The sequence below is a fragment of the Dicentrarchus labrax genome, unplaced genomic scaffold (genome assembly GCF_905237075.1).
Source record: "Dicentrarchus labrax unplaced genomic scaffold, dlabrax2021, whole genome shotgun sequence".
In the NCBI taxonomy this organism is placed as follows: Eukaryota; Metazoa; Chordata; class Actinopteri; family Moronidae; genus Dicentrarchus; species Dicentrarchus labrax.
Window position 1 is genome coordinate 23,018,039 of NW_026136704.1, and position 16,346 is coordinate 23,034,384.

Below are 16,346 nucleotides of genomic sequence, written 5' to 3' on the forward strand. Positions count from 1 at the left end.
TTTTTCCTACCTAGTAGTCTGAATGTGAGACTTTCTGACTGCACAGTACATGTACATATCATGTCTTGTTTGCTTCTGCTTCTGTGATTTCCTACAATTCCCAGAATACTTGCTGACAGTCCCCAGAGAACAGATGCAAACACTTTGCATCAGCTGTGGGTTATAGGTGAGGAGAATAATAGTGTGTGGACTGGAATAATAAGCCCAAAGGAAGAAATGAGCCCTGCTCTGTAGCTCAAAACACAAGATGTCTCGTGACTGCATTGCATTCTGGTCTATTAAGGACACTGTCGGACTAACTTATTGTTTTATTGTCTACTCTTGGTTTTCAATCTGTTTTAAGTAATGAGGAAAGTATGTGATTTTGAGGGACTGGCATCAAAAAGTTATATTTCCTGTTGATGTTTTAGATAGTAAAGTTTTCCATTAAATTTCAATGAGGATGCAGTGGAAGTATCTCAACATGGTGTCACCTTGTCTGTGTTTGATGCATTATCCAAGGTAATAAGAAAAACCCAGTGCCAAGCAACAAAATACACCTCAGACTGCCAGGTAGATTGCCAAAACCATGTCCCATTCACGCTTCCACCAGGGTTACATACATCCACAACTACACAGAATGCAAGTGCAATTTGAATTTCTGCATCATCATTAATTGACTAACTAAGCTTTGAAAGATTTAGAGAATTCAGAAAAAATTTGATTATGTAAGAATCTCTTGCATTTTTCCCTTTGATTAACAAGTGTGTTTAATATGAGATTTTAAAGGGGAACAATTGTCAAGTGTTTTGAATAAATTATGTTCAATTTCCTTTAAATTACTGTCTCACTCTAACGATGCTGACAGCACAATCAAAGCAGATAATTCAGCTTTGATTTAGATTGCTCTGCCAAGTTTCAGCAAAGAACAATAATATCTGCTTGAATGAAGCACAAATAAATGTTACCATAATGCTGAAGAACATATGTATACACAATAAGGAAGGAAAACACATGCCTTTTTATGTGGAATATCTGTGAAACAGTATCTAATATTTAGTCTATGCCTTTCCACATTATTGGCAGTATCACAGAGTCATTTTGTTACATTTTTCTCTGGGCGAGACAGATGGGAAAGATAAAAGCATATTACAAGAAGGGTGATTATCACTCTAAATGACTTGCCATAAGGTTTCTTAGAAATTGATCTTGTGGCATGATCATTAGTCTTTGAAATGTTCTCCTCTATACACTCGACCACACGAGGGTCCGTAAAAACCCTCTTAAAAAATGACATAAATTGCGTCAGCATATGAGCTGCGCCGGTTCAGGGACTGCTCTTAAGACAGCAGCCTGCTGGAGTGATCGGGTGGTAAGTGCACTCAGAAATCACGTCCATTATATCGTGAATTATGTATTTGAGGGGTCCAGGCCACGGGACCCGAGGGGAGAAGTGGTTGTGAGATGCCGGTGGGTAGACTTGGGGGGGCGATCATAGGCAAGCTCACAATCCAGACTCTAAACATCCACCAAGAACTCCCATTAACGACTTGCCATTAAAGGCAACATTAGGTCATTAACAAAGCACAGGAACACCGCTTCCTACTTATCCATTAACTCTACCTAATGCAACTCAGTGCCTAACATTTTGGCAATGACTTCATTCTTCTGTTTCCGCTGACGTTACCTCCCCCAAGCCTCTGGGTTATGAATGAACAAGACAGATACTTAAATTCCCTGTCAGTAGCAGATAGCAGTAGCATGCGCTTCGGCTGCATTCACACAAAATATGACAATGTGGCACCTTCCCGCAGGGTTGTGCGGAGTAGTGGCTGTGTTCAATTGCGCTTTAGAATGTAAACGACATGAATCGATCGGAAAATGTTTTACTTTTCTATTTCTCTCTAATGCCGCTCTCTCTTCATTCACTTCAAGTGTGTTGAGCCGGGGAGGAGGGGACAGCTTTTACATACAGAAACCGACAAGTCCTACTTGTTCTGCAAAGACACACCTTCACCTTGGATATGCAAATCCCTGCCGTGCTGGTCAAGCCAAGCCAGCATGTGTATGGAAGCCTACGTATCTCTGCTTCACAGTGACTGTGTTTCCCAGGTAAGACTTTTAAAAAGTCCATCACCAAAAAGACATATTAAAGCCCACCCCCCTCCAATCCATTAAAAGCAATTCCCTAAAAATAGACACAGCCTGAGAGCCTGAAAGCCAATCACTAGTTTACAGGGTAAATGGGACTATCAAATCATTTCTAGCTATTAAAATGGAAAAACTGGGCATTGCCAACTTGAATCCCTCTGCTGCACAGATAAAGTTCATTTTAATTAGGGTTGTGACATGTGCAAATGATCGTACAGCACCTTTCTGAGTTCACTTGCACTTAAGGCCATCTACAGACTTTGACAGGTCAATCAGGAGTTTAAAACCTTTGAGATAGAAGTAATAAAAAACTAGTGACCTTCAATCTTAACAGAAATAAGAATATTGTATCTTTATGAAATACATGAACTGCCACCACCAAAGAACGGAGGCCTATTGAGTTTGCTTATTAGTTTATTTTAAATGTTGCTTTTGTGTAGAGGACAGCGAGGCTGAGGCCTATTAACTCTCAATTCAGTCCATTTAGACGTGTGATTCGAAACCACTCATTCATTTTTAATTATTTCTGAGTAATTTAAATGTGATAACTTTCTCATATGCCAAGGAGCCTTCAAACTTTATTATATTGGAGGATCCTGCAAGCGTTATTTAATTTGTCCTGCTCACTCATGCCTAATGAAGAGCTTGTATCCACACGCAACAACTCTGCTTCTAATCACAGAGGCTTTGAATTTGAACTTACTTAGTCTCGCAGTTTACTGAAACTCTTCAAAGAGTCTGTTTTGGGTGGCTAAAGTTGAGCTCAAGCTTAAATCCAAAGATAATTTTTTTTTTGTTTTGGCCAGTGTTTAACGATTTTTCAGCCGCACCGATATAGCACACTTTGCTAGTTCATACAGGAGAATACTAACACGTGATCAGCTTTACATCGTGGGTGTGTGCATGGAAGGCCCTACAGGTACTGAAAACCTGCAGCTCTGATTCATGTCCATACTGTGTATTCTTGGGATTTCCAACTAGACATAAAACATTTCAGTTGCATGCATCTGAGTTTAGCAGAGCCTCCATAACGGATATCTGATCACATGGTTTCCTGGTGTTTTTATTGGGTTTGAGATTACGGGGCGCAGATAAATGCACACGCTTTCTTCGAGGGTAGAAACTTGCTGTTTGAAAACTCTTTTTTTTAAACCTATGTAATTAAAATCACAGACCCTTTTCCTCCAGCAATCACAGGGAAGTATAATCAACCCAATTAAGGCTTAAAACAGTCACAGTCACTGTGATAATATAATAAATGTTTACAGCCTAATAAAATAAATGCTAGGGTTAAAGAGGTACAGCAGATGGTGTGATACTCCAGATGGAGCCTCTAACACTGATTAATGCTTCTCACTAATGAATATAGTGCCCTTTGAATTGCTGAGGTGTTTGAACTGATATCCATAAATCTAAGTGCAAGAAATAAATTCCTCAGTCAAGTTCTTCCAACATTTACGTTTTTCTCCCTCCTGTTCGGACAAATATGTGTTAATAGGCAGCTTTAAAATATTCCTGACACATTCAAAACAACCTTCTTGAGATCAAAGTGTTCGTCGTTTCACCAGGTCTCTTCAAGAGGTATCACATCACACAGGAGGTATCAGTTTTTTTGCATACAGTCCATAAAACCTGCCAGCTTTGCTTGCCTGAAGCAACCAAGCCAACTAGAGCACGACTGACTTCTAGGGGTAAGTGTCTGCTCTCTGGATTATAGATTGAACATTATTTGTAATCAATTTTATCATTAGTCTGAAGAGTTTTCAGCTATAATGCCATACAGCAAAAGGTAGACAAAGAGCGACAGACTGGTACTGGAACAATTAGTCAATTAATTGATTAATCAATTGACAGAAAAGTCAACAATTTTTAGAATTAATTCACAGTTTATGTAATTTATCATTAACTGCAAACAACTTCCAAGTATACGGATTTGCTGTTTTTCTGTTTTATGAAACTAAATTGAATGTCTTGGGGCTGTTTGTCAGACAAAACAAGCAATTCAAAGATGTCACCTTGATCTCTGGGAAATGAGATGGATTTTTCATTATTTCTTTGGACTAAAAGATTAATGAGTTAATTGAGAAATTTCTTTTGTAATGCAATTAAGACCCATTACACACCCTCCTGCACAACAGATTTCCTAATAAAATGATTTTTTATTTGATTGTTTTAAGTAATCTTTTGGTCTATGAAATGTCAGAAAATAGTTAAAAAGCAAGCAATTTGCACACATCACTTTACGCTCTGGCAACATGTGATGGGCATTTCCCCCCTTATTTTCTGACACAAATGTCAGCTGAATCTGTAATGAAAATAATTGTTAGTTGCAGCCCTAGCCAGGACCCATGACAACCCCTCATGCTCGACATATTATATATGCGAACAAACACGGCACTACAGGAGGGTCAAGATGGAAATACCCACTGCACCATCAGACTAAAAGCATCCTCCTACTGGTAGCAAATTCAGTGAATCACAATTAATTTTTATTTTGAAATATTAGCCCAGCTGGCAGCTACAGAATCTACTATTTACCTAAGTGCAATCAGGCTGTTTGTTCAAGTATCTGCCTGTCTGTCTGTACCACAAGTGCTCCCTTTCCTGTAAAATTGGCCCCGCCCAGGCCCTGCCCCCACATCTCTTTCAATAGGAAATCCTTTGAACATGTGCAGCCTGTTGGTCCTGGAGGAGCAGTTGTGTTTACTATTATACAACCTGTATGACAATATTACAGTTGCAGGTGGTGCCTGAGGATACCAATCAAACCTGCTGCCACAACACACCCCTGTTGAAGGTAAATTGAGCCTTTTTGTACACAGCAGAGCTGACAACAAACCCACGCACAGCCCTGACCAGAGCAATGGAGAAAGAGGGAGATGAATCAGCACAGACCCCATCACTTTTCTTTGTGGGTAAACAAGAATGCATCCACTTATTGATCTTAAAGAGCTTCATTAGGCGGTGCATGAGGTGTGGACTAATATTTTCCCAACACAAAATGGATGATTCATGGATATATGTGCGATAGTCTTATTATTATCTGAACTGAACGCACAGCACCTACATTGCCATATCAATAATGTATGCCTTGTTATGCTGTAAACAACAGAAAATATTCATTATTATTACATAGATATTTTCATTTGTTCAGCAGATGGCTTGTGTAGCTTTCATCTATGGTAATTGCCGTGGCGAGGGTGATACTTTCACATTAGTTGAGCAAGGAGTCATGTATGCTGTTGTGCACTCATAATGACAGACCTGACCTTCTAACCCTTCACTGTGAAACAGTGCAGGCAATGCTCCCCATTCCAATAAGCCAAACAGCCTGGTTGGTATTAAGAGGGCATGACGGTTTCAAATTGGGTCCTGCTTCAGCTTCTGGCTCTGGGGGGGTCCTAAAGCCTCTGCTGGCTAAACAGAGCAGAGAGCGGTGGGAGGAATACATGGAATGCAGATAATACACACAAAGGATTATGTACCTGCTTGCACATCAAATCTGTGTGGTTTCAAATTTAATACCCATGGACCAACGTCTGCTTTGATGGAGTACTGTGAAAGGTTGGAGATTAACATGCACTGTCACACCACCGAGTCTTCCTACGACTTCAGGACTTTCAGATTTACGTGGTGGGAAAACCACTAACATGATTTGGCTGAAAGGTTTTATTAGTGTAAACTCCGATGGCGCCAAGCTGGTTTTTGTGTACAATGAATTTGTAGATTCTATAAAGGGGAAAATGTTTGTTTGTGTGAAATAAATACATCTCCAAAACGACAACGTATCTTTTGTTGAAGCAAGGTCACTAATAGCCTCCTTATTTTAAAGACATAAAGCAAATAAAATGATCCCAACAAGGCCAATCTTATTCTTTTGTTTGTGTCTTTTTCTTTCTATAAGATGAGATAACCCCTCTTAGTTTATGTAATTCAGCATATGTCACTGTTGTCTTGGTTCCACAGGTCCTTTAAGGCACAGTAATTTCATTAGCAGTGGCTATTACATTTTCTTCTTCCATCATGACATTTGGAGAAGCCATACATCAAGGTAAGTGCTTTTAACCATCCACTCTGGCATTGCGAATCTCTAACCGGTCCCATTCTGCTTCTTGTCTTGTGTGGTACATCCACAACAGGAGCAAAAGAATCCCTGCAGATCTAACTGATAGTGAGCAGCAGAGAAACACCCCACCTCGCACAAAACCTGTCAATAAGCAAAAAACACCTCTTCTTCCACATACCGAGATATCTACAAAAAATATAAAAATATCTACAATGTTGCCAAAAGAACTCAGGAGTTAAAATCTCCATGGGAATGTTCTACACAGACTAGCCCCCTTCAAGCAAACTGAGTCAACACGCTGTTCAGTCCTCTGGAGCAATGAGCTGGTTTTACTGCCCGGTCAGACAAAAAAAGGTAGGAGCTCGAGGCGAAGGCTCCCCTGAAAGACCAGAAAAGGCTATAAATTGTAACAGAACAAAACATCTCTGATAATGAGGAGCACATTGTGATTTAAAAAAACTAAATCTTAGTGGTAGAAGCTATGCACTTATTTGGAAATATGCAATGTGGTTAGAGAAGGCAATGGTCTTTGTTCCAAACTGAAATATCTCAACAACTATTGAACAGATTTTTATGAAAGACATTTATTTTAACCAGATAATTAAGCCTGGTGACTTTGGTGATCCCTGATGTTTCGTCTAGCGCCACCATAAGGTCAGATGTGTAACTTAACCAATACTTAATGGGCTTTTGAGTGACTGGGTTCTGCACTGTTGGTAGAACAACAAACGCCATTTGAAGACATGAGCTGTGAGAAACTATGATGTTCATTTTTATTATTTTTAGTTTTACAGACAAATTAACTAATAATTTAATCAAGGCCATAATTGTCAGATTAAACAACAATGAAAATAATCATTAGTTGCAGCCCTCATACAGACATCGATGCTCCTTTCAGAATAAATTGTAATAACTTTGGTTTAGTTGTTATTGTAGTATAATGTGTTAGCATGCTCAGATGGTTCTAAGATGTTAGCAGGATATTATACCTGATAAACAGCACTGTGAGCATGTTAGTGCGCTGGTGTTAGCATGACTGTAGAATCAGTCATTTTGTAGTTCAACAAGAACTTCTCACTAAAATGGAAAAAAGATATCACTACAAACAGAACAAGAGGGGTAAAAAATTCCACTTGTCTTCAGTTGTTATTAATATAAAGAACATGCATATTTGCAGATTTAATGACCTGGTATATGAAAATGTGAACACAAGACATTACTGAGGACAATAAGAAATATATTCATTCAAGCATGACATCTGAAGAAATGCCATCCTGAGCAGAAAGGTAACAGACAATTATTAGAAAGCCACTGGGGGATAATATTGTTTGAACAAATATCCTCGTAATGGCATACAGTAGCTGTGATGTTGTCTTGGTTTGGTGTATCCGTTTGTGTTTGCTCTGTTTGCAGATGAGCGTGCTGCAGCAAGCCCTCTGCAATAAGACAGGTAATCCTTGGATTTCCTCGGTAAAGAGTAAAAAAAATACACTTTACCCTAAACGTCCCTGACTTAGACTCACTAAAAAAGAAAATAACTGTCCATTTTTCAGTGTCAAACTTTTTGCTGTGTGAACCTGCGCAATCCAATTAAATCACTATCATTATATGAGGGAATGATGTGTCATCTCCTCTGTATCTACCACTTGTATGGAGGGGAAATGAATGGAAGCATAATGAGTTATGGCGTCTTCATTACTCAAAATTAAACACTGCAAAGTTCATTTAACAACGTCCTCACTCTATAGAATAGCCAGGCACGGTAATAAAGCATTTTATATGACAAGGGCCTTGGGTAGACTGGCTTCTTGTGAGTTTACTATCACACATTACTCCCTTTACTTTTGCAACTGCACTACAGTTGAGCCAGAGTAATAAACGTTTTTTTTTTGTGCTAAGAGGATAAGTCAGTACAAAAGTTGGTATTTAAATTGCACCAGTGGGATGTGTAATGCTTAGAAATTCTCCCCAGGAACATGAGGCTACTTGACCTCTTAAGATGTCCCATTAGAAAATTAAGTATTGCATCCAATTACCAGACAAGAATCTCTTCACCTTCCTCGTAAGGTCTGGCAGTGGAACAGCTGAATACTTAACAGCAAAAGCAGAGCGTCTTATCACGAAACTTATCTCGAACACATCCACAGGTCATGTATCAGCGTAAGAATCACTCGTGTGGTAATTGACATGCAAAAAGCCACCACTTGGCTTCTTTGAACAAAAACCAATGTCGAGTCTGAGGAAACACTGCCGCTATTGCTGATGAATTTTGCTTACAACAAGGTAGTTTTCACTAACATACTGTAATGTGGATTATATTTCTTCTCACTTAATCATGTTTTTTTTCTTCCAAGAAGTTGCTCATTAGGAATTACATGCCCTGAGGCAAAGTTTTCATGGATTGGAACGTAAAAAATGTCTTGCTTTCAAAAGGGAATGGGGAACCAGACAGGTTCCAATAATAACCTTATTTTCATTACGGTAAATTTGTTCAATAAATCATATAATTATCAGTTGGTAGTTACAACGACAGCCAAAGAATATGCAACATGGTTTTCAGTCTGACATATCACCACATACCACACCATCTCAAGTACCCCTTATACACTAATATTATTTTTCATACCATTTTACCACTTTGATTGGCAGACGACGCTTTGACAATGTATCAATTATTTTAAATTATTATGGATTACTTTTAGCTATTCTAAACTGTTTATCCATTGCTATTTCAACACATAGTGTTCAGGTGTTAAAGCTGACTCAGGTTGGTTGGAGGCTGGGTTAGGGTCAGTCCGTCATATTGTAGCTGCTTGCTGGTTATTGTGACAAAATAACTTAAGATCAACATCACACCAATATGTGATCTTCCTATTTGGATATTTTAACTCATGGGTTTTTCCTTTTAATTAATCGACCTGCTGCACAATCTTTCCTCGTGATCCTTGGCAACTTTACCACTGCTTCTGGTTGAGAATCTAATATACAGAGCAGCTTGAAATCCAATAAATGAGAGTTTTAAAAAGATATCTACCATTGTAAGAAAAACACCCTCAAAGTCTACTGTGATTTGAAAATGTCAAGAGAGGCATCCAGTATATGAGAGCAGGGTTTTGTCCCCATGAGCATGTTTTAGACCTCTATAAATGTTCAGGGGTAATCCCAAGTGTAATGATACATTGACGACCCACAGAGACAGGCCAACCGTTTAACCTTCTATCTTGTTTTGTATTAAGGCAATAACAGAAAGACAGGCTTTTAATTCCAATCAGAGATATACTCTTGCTATCCCCTATGAGAGAGAGTCTCCCTGAATGAGAACTCCTGTCTCCTGCAAATTCAACTGAAGCAGCATGTAATCAAAGACAGCTTCAGGCACTGCAGACTGCTGCTGCAGTCTATGAAGAAAGGATGGTGGACATCAGCACAACACAAAGAACCAGCTTTTAAAATGGCAAGAATGTGAATACCAGGGTCAAATACAGACACAGGGCTGTTCTGTTGAGTCCCAAAGGCAAGACGTAACAGCGAGCAGTGTGATGTTTCATGAATGAAAAATCGCTAAACAGCGTCTGAGTGAATAGAGCGACTTCTTAGTATTGCAAAAGAGGGTTGGAAACTAACAGAGGATGATTCAGAAATGAATGGGAAGACAAAACTCCATGTCGTTTTATTAGTTGGCCTGGGGCTTGAAATGAATGTTTCACCTTTTGCACAAAAGCTGTGTCAACCCGACTGACTTCCCTGAACCTCAGACAAAGTCAAAATACAGGTTTGATACAATGGCAACCTCCTGTCCTGCCACTTGACTCTCATAAATAGGCAGAATTAATGACTTTATGGGAGTGCAGGCATAAATATCAGAGGCTCAACAATGACCCCCCCCCCTTTGTGGGTCAGTAGGAGACCCTGCTGCTGACACTGTCAGTGCTGAGAGCAGTGTTACTCTTTTGTCTTTGCTTAATCTTTAATATGAATTTTAATGAGAAAAAGAAGTTCATTAAATGCAATTCACAAAAACAAAGGCCACATAGGCACGCACCCTCTGGCTTTCCATACATATGTGTCCCTTTATGGTATTCCTTGAATATTCTCTGAGGTCGAATGATTAACATCACAGTTAATGGAGGCCTCTCAAAGAATTCATTAAAACAGAGCAATGACTCTAATGGAGAATTTGAACAAAGATCCAGGCCTGGTTAAATATGGGTGTGGCCACAGGCTTTTCATATGGAGGAGAGATGCCCCCCCCCACAGTCAGGTTGCACATGTGAAGTGCAGGGACAGGCAGCAGCTACTCTGTGCCCTCTCCGAGGGGTGTGTGCTGTTCCATATTAATGACAAAGAGAGGAGCAGGAGCAAGAAGTCGCTATCATACACTCATTTGTTTAAAAAGAGCCAGCCTCACAATACAGTCGGCGGGAGTCCACAGGAATCCAGTGAAAGCTGGGGGCTGCGTCAATGACAAAAGACAGAAACAACCTCACTTTTTGTCCCTGAAACAAGGGCCGCCCAATTTCAGAGTGCTGTTGGTCTTTCACCAAAACCAAGGATACCTTCATGCATTTCAATGGGGGTATTCCTGCATAAAGAAAGAAGCACTACTGCATAGCACAGTCATCTCTCTCCTGTTGTTAAGCCTTTTCTTTATAGCTGAAACAATAGAACTCTGGTCCCTCCCCTTGGATAACAAATAAACCATTATTTTGCACGACAGAGCAACAAACAAGTGAGGAAAGTGAGAAAATTGCGAAGAGAAAACTGAGACGTAGTCTGTTTGGTAAAACATCATAATGTTTTTTCTCACTGATCTCACCTAAGCATGAACAAGCATGTATAAAAAGCCAATAAAGTGCCAAATTCAAGCCTTTCTTAACCTAACTGGTAAATTACGTTTAAGAAAATGGACAGCTGAAGAGGCAATTTCAGCCGAGATTATAAAAATTGAATATATCTCACACGCTGGCTCTAAAAGTGGGCCAAGCCAATCACCAAAGTGTAATTAAGATTCACTTGCTGCTGTTTTACTGATAATCCTGTGTGTAAAACTGTCACAGGCGAACAAAAGACCTTTTTCTCATTGAGTCATTGCCTGAGAGTGATTACTTTTGCCACACAAGTCCTTTCATTTTCTCAAGGCAAAGCCACTCATACATCTCCCAACTTGGTGAGTCCAGCTGAGAGTGAATTGCTCTCTCTGATATGTAGGAAACTCAGCATGTTCATGTGATAACTTGTATTTCTTGCACTGTTGTCTCACTGCATCTAATCTAAAGGTTTTATTTGTTCTAGTAATGAGATTCTGGAACAAATCTAAAAATATATACAGCGCTGAAACCGTTTTAGAGCACTGGCCATGAAACGACGACATCTAAAAAGTTATAATCAAGTGAATAATGAAGCTAAAACTTTAAAATTATAATTTCACTCAACATGAGTTGAAGGGGGCAAACTGCTTTTTCTTTTCAACAACTGCACACACAAACAGGAACCATAAAGAGACACTCGCTCCCTTCACAGCCCTAAAAACCAACACTGCTCCACCTGTTCAGTGTCCTGCTGGGGGTGGAAACAAGAGAGTGTGTGAGTGTGTCGGTGTGCACCACTCCAACCCACTGTGTGAGGGGTGCAGGGCACACACAAAGAAATCATTAATGCATGTCTATATTAAACTGTGTTACATCAGAATTACACTTTCACGCACTTATGTATATATTTTCACACTCTAAATTAGACAATTGCTTTGTCTAATTTCAGGTCTACTGTACGTAGTCCGCGCTTACCATACCATATGGTCCAGATGCATATGTTATAAGCATCATTTCTCTGGGGACAGGTTGATGCATCGACCTAATTTCTTGGAAACGGTAGTATCCAAAGATTTTTCTCCTCTCACAGAAGTAGAGCAGGTTAATGGTTGACTCTTATCTGATATTTTCCTAATTTTAGTTTTGCACTGAACCCTGCTCTTTGCTCTCCTTTTTTGAGCTGCATCAAAGATTATGTAACAGACAAGTTTTAATGTCATTATAACTTTTGATCATTTTTAGTTTCACCCAAAACTTCATCTTTATTTTCTATTTATTGGTAATTTAAAGCTCAAATTACAATGTCACTAGTTAATTAAGCTTGATCCTCCACATCAAGGCTATAAAGCGTTGCTGCTAGGGGCGCCGGTAGGAATCCTGCACCCCCTGATGGGAAGTGACACTGGGCTCCCCACCCTAATGCTGCTTTAATTTACAGTACGATCCTGCTTGTCTGAACGGCCCTCTCTTGTCTGAGGAGCCCATAATAGTGTCCCCCTTTTTTCCCTTCCAGCAACATCGCTCCCCCCTATGCTCACATTTCCACTTATTTCTTATTCTGATCATGGCCTGAGGAGGACATAATGCACACAATCAAGCACAGAAAAACATAATTCCCCTTACTGAACATCTTCTTTCTTATATCTTACTCATCTTGCCATTCTTGGGTGAGTAATGGCATCTATCTCACTTTCTACTCAGGGTCTCTTTGATCAAAAAAACACAAGTACACTAACTGTGCGACACTAGAAAAGATTCCACTTCACACTTCCGTGCCACACACAGTACTGAGAGTGCTACAGAGCCTTTTGAGAGACATTATGAGCTGCCATAATGGGTTAAGCATCCAGCAGATAATGAGTTGGTAGATTTCACATTTTGAAGCCATTTTAAGCATTCCTGTTCTAATAAGTGAGATGAACTATGGTTTAATAGGAGGTTTCCTTTGTGAGTTCAAGATCTTTTACAGCCCAATTCAATTCTTTAAATTCTGCATATTCTCCAATTTCCTCATGTTATTCAGATGGTCAGTATTGATTTCATAATCGCTGATTATGTTCTATCGCTAGCTAGCAAGCTGTTTGCAAAATTGGATCAACAAATAACCAAACTATTTCAGTGGAAGTATTAAAGTGATCGCACAAAGTGAAGTACAGATGCAGCATTTCTATTCAAATCCATGATTCGGCTGAGTTGCCATACTTGCTCATGACTGCATCTGAATTTTGCATGAAGGGATACAATACTTTGCAAGTCACAAAGAAATTTCTTTTCAAAGAAGAAACAACGACGAGCAGTCTTCAAACTTCAAAAGCAAACCGGCTATAAACAAGACGAGACGTGCACAAGCACACAAATACACAGTTGTACAAAATCTTACATGCAACACAAGCGTACTTTTTCCTGCGCTTTAACATCATTGCATTCATGAGACGAGTCTCGACATAACCTAGTTAAAGATGAAAGAAAGGAGAGTGAATCTATCTCAGGTGAAATTGGGTGACCCCCGAAAGAGATTAGTCCATTAGCAAAAGGGAGAGCCCCACTCGCTCGACAAGTAATACCAGCTGTGACACCGCGCGCTGTCTGTCTGTTCAGGAGGGGGTGAGGGTGGTGGTGGGGGAAGGGTGGAGACAAGGCAGTGAACAAAAAAACAGATGCATCTTTCTAGACTATTTGTTCTAAGAGTAATTCAGGGCTGTTTTTCTATCTGGTTGTGGCCCTGGCTCGGCCTTTAACGCCGAAGCCCCGGGAGCTGTTGCTTTTTCATCTCTTCAAATATAATAAACACAGAGCATGGTTTTTTTTTATTACAAGTATCGATGCAGTTTTTATTGCAAATCTCAAACTCAATAAAGCCTCTCAGTCAGATTTTGCTCATATGGAGCAAATTGACAAAGAACCACGAATATTTTTGTTTTGTAATAACTCAGGAGAAACCTTTTGAGGTTCACTTTCTCCGAGAACACAGAGTGGACAACTCTGACCATCTGTTGTGAAAGCAAGCAAACACACACACACACACACAACACACACACACACACATGTTTTGACCATCACTTCAGGCAGCACGTCTGCTAAACACACAGCAGTGTGGACGGCCATAAAGTCTAACCTCATTACCAACTCAGTGCACTCTCCTCCAGTCTCAAGCACACGGCACTGCAGCGGCACAGCAGTGTAAAAACACCTTAAAAGGGGCCATTCGTTTCCTCTCAAATAAACCACCTGAGCCTGACTGATAGGTGCTGTGTGGTGTTAATTTACAACAACAGGCGCCACTGTAGTGTGACGAGGTGGAAGGGAGTACAGTGAGATCAACCTCTCCGCCCCTTTCCTTTCCAAGGGAGTGCTCTGAGCTCCTGTGCAGCTTTGCTTAATGGCCTGGCTGAGTGATGTGAACACATGGTGCTGCTACCTGTTGGCCTGAGAGAGCAGACAACAAGGAAAACTGGAGAAAGGCGGAAACATCTTCTGCACATTAAACACCAAGCATAACTGTGTTTGCCAAAAAACATTTTTTGTCCTTGTTTAATCTTTTTTTTTTTCTTTCCAGAGAGCCACCATGGGCACAATGATCCATTTTTCAAAGCACATTTTAGAGCCACCACTTAATGCCAAGTTGCTGCATTCACGTCATACCAAAAGAACCAAATAAAACTTGGAAGCATTCTCTTACACAACCCATTACAACTGCCCACATCCAAAATGAGTCCAATCCTACGTGTAATTACTAGAGGGAGCCTGTCAAGAGTGCTCTCCCCCCCCAAAAAAAAAAAAAAACAGGCAGCCCATAATTACAATAAATCAGACAGGATGTGAACGCAGCATCATCCTGTTAACTGGAAAGAAAACACATTAAAAATGAGGCATCATGATGTCATCATGGCATGAGAACATGTGAAGGCTGGGTGATGACTACCTCCCTGCCTGCCTCTCCCATCATGTGGGGGATAAAAAAAAAAAAGGCTGGCACAATGGATAATATTTCATGTCACATAAGCAGTTTATACACATAGTAGTCACTTTTAGAGATAAGAGCAGGAATTTACAACAATAAACCATTTAGTGAGGTGGGTGAAGTTAAAATAAACTGCTCTGCCCTATTTCTGTGGACTTTTTCATACATTATAGACATTTAGACGTGGATTTATTTGATAATTTAACACAATTTCCATGTAGAAAAGTAACCACTGCATTATATGTGGTTTATAAGCTACCAGAAGCAACATTAAGATTATGATTTGGCAAGATTTGGTCATTTAAAAAAAAAAAAAAGAGGGAAATTTCTAGCATACATTCATATGCAAACCACATAAATGAGCATCCATGTTTAAATACTTCGATGACCTTCCGAGGAACAGAAACTATATAACAGCTCACTAACTTATAACTAAAAACCGCCAGCGTCCCCCAGCTCCACTTATCCCCGGAAATAAAATCGATAAGCCGGGCTGAAGTTTTGGTGGCACCTGCGTGCGACTGCTGGGACTTTCCCTCCATACCTGCGGCTACAGCGCACGGGCGCACCCCGCGTGAGCACCAGCGCTTCCCGGTTAATGAGACAATAGCTTACCTTGGCGGACGAGCACGGTGATGAGGAGGGCACACACGCAGCTGGCGGACAACAAGTGCATCCTTGCGAGTCTCTCAAGATCCTCAGTGGGCTCAGTTTGTTTTCAAAAGGGTTTGTTTAAAAACCACTTGGTTGAGTTGAGTTTGGAGGTGGGTTAAATTAAAAATGGTCCTCGCGAGCCCCTGTTGCTGGCAGTTCAGTTCAGACTTGGCTCTCCTCCCAACGTGGCATGTGCTCGAGCTCACATCAGTTCTGGTAGAACAGGTAATTGCGAGGGGCACACAGACGAGCGCGAGGGCGGGGGCTGCTGTCTGCAGCTCCGCCCCTGACAACCCCCACCTCCACCACTCCTCCTCCTCCCCCCCCCACCGCCCCCTCCTCCCTTTCCCCTCTTCCCCTCCAGCAGCACCTCCCCCCTCCTCCTCCCACACACAAGTGTATCCCCCCCTTACCCCACCCCTTTTCTTAAGAACCCCCCCCCCACACACACACACACACACACACACTCAACTCTCCCCTCATGCCCCATCCTTCTCCTCCCTCTCACCCCCTTTATGCTCATCTTCACTCCCCCCCCCCATCCCCCCCTTCTCTCTTTCTAACATGCACCCTCACTCTGCATGCACACAGAAACAGAGGGGAAACCTTAAGTCAAGCTGCTCCTCAGACTTGTTTCATGCAGAATACCCAGAGGTGGAATAAACACAACCCGATCCTTAACACGCCTTAAAGAACTTAACTGATGGAAAAGTACATGTTTGTGAGT

General features: G+C 40.7%; 1 protein-coding gene across 4 annotated transcripts in view; it reads right to left on the reverse strand.

The window, feature by feature from the left end:
* The window catches only part of LOC127362208 (CD166 antigen homolog), a 36,575-nt gene extending 20,732 nt beyond the window's left edge, over positions 1–15,843 (reverse strand). For all 4 annotated transcript variants that reach the window (XM_051397660.1, XM_051397658.1, XM_051397659.1 and 1 more), the window contains exon 1: positions 15,581–15,843. In XM_051397660.1, coding sequence (XP_051253620.1) covers positions 15,581–15,641 — 61 coding nt within the window. In that variant the 5' untranslated portion in view covers positions 15,642–15,843. The remainder of the gene's footprint in view (positions 1–15,580) is intronic.
* Positions 15,844–16,346: the final 503 nt, after the last annotated feature.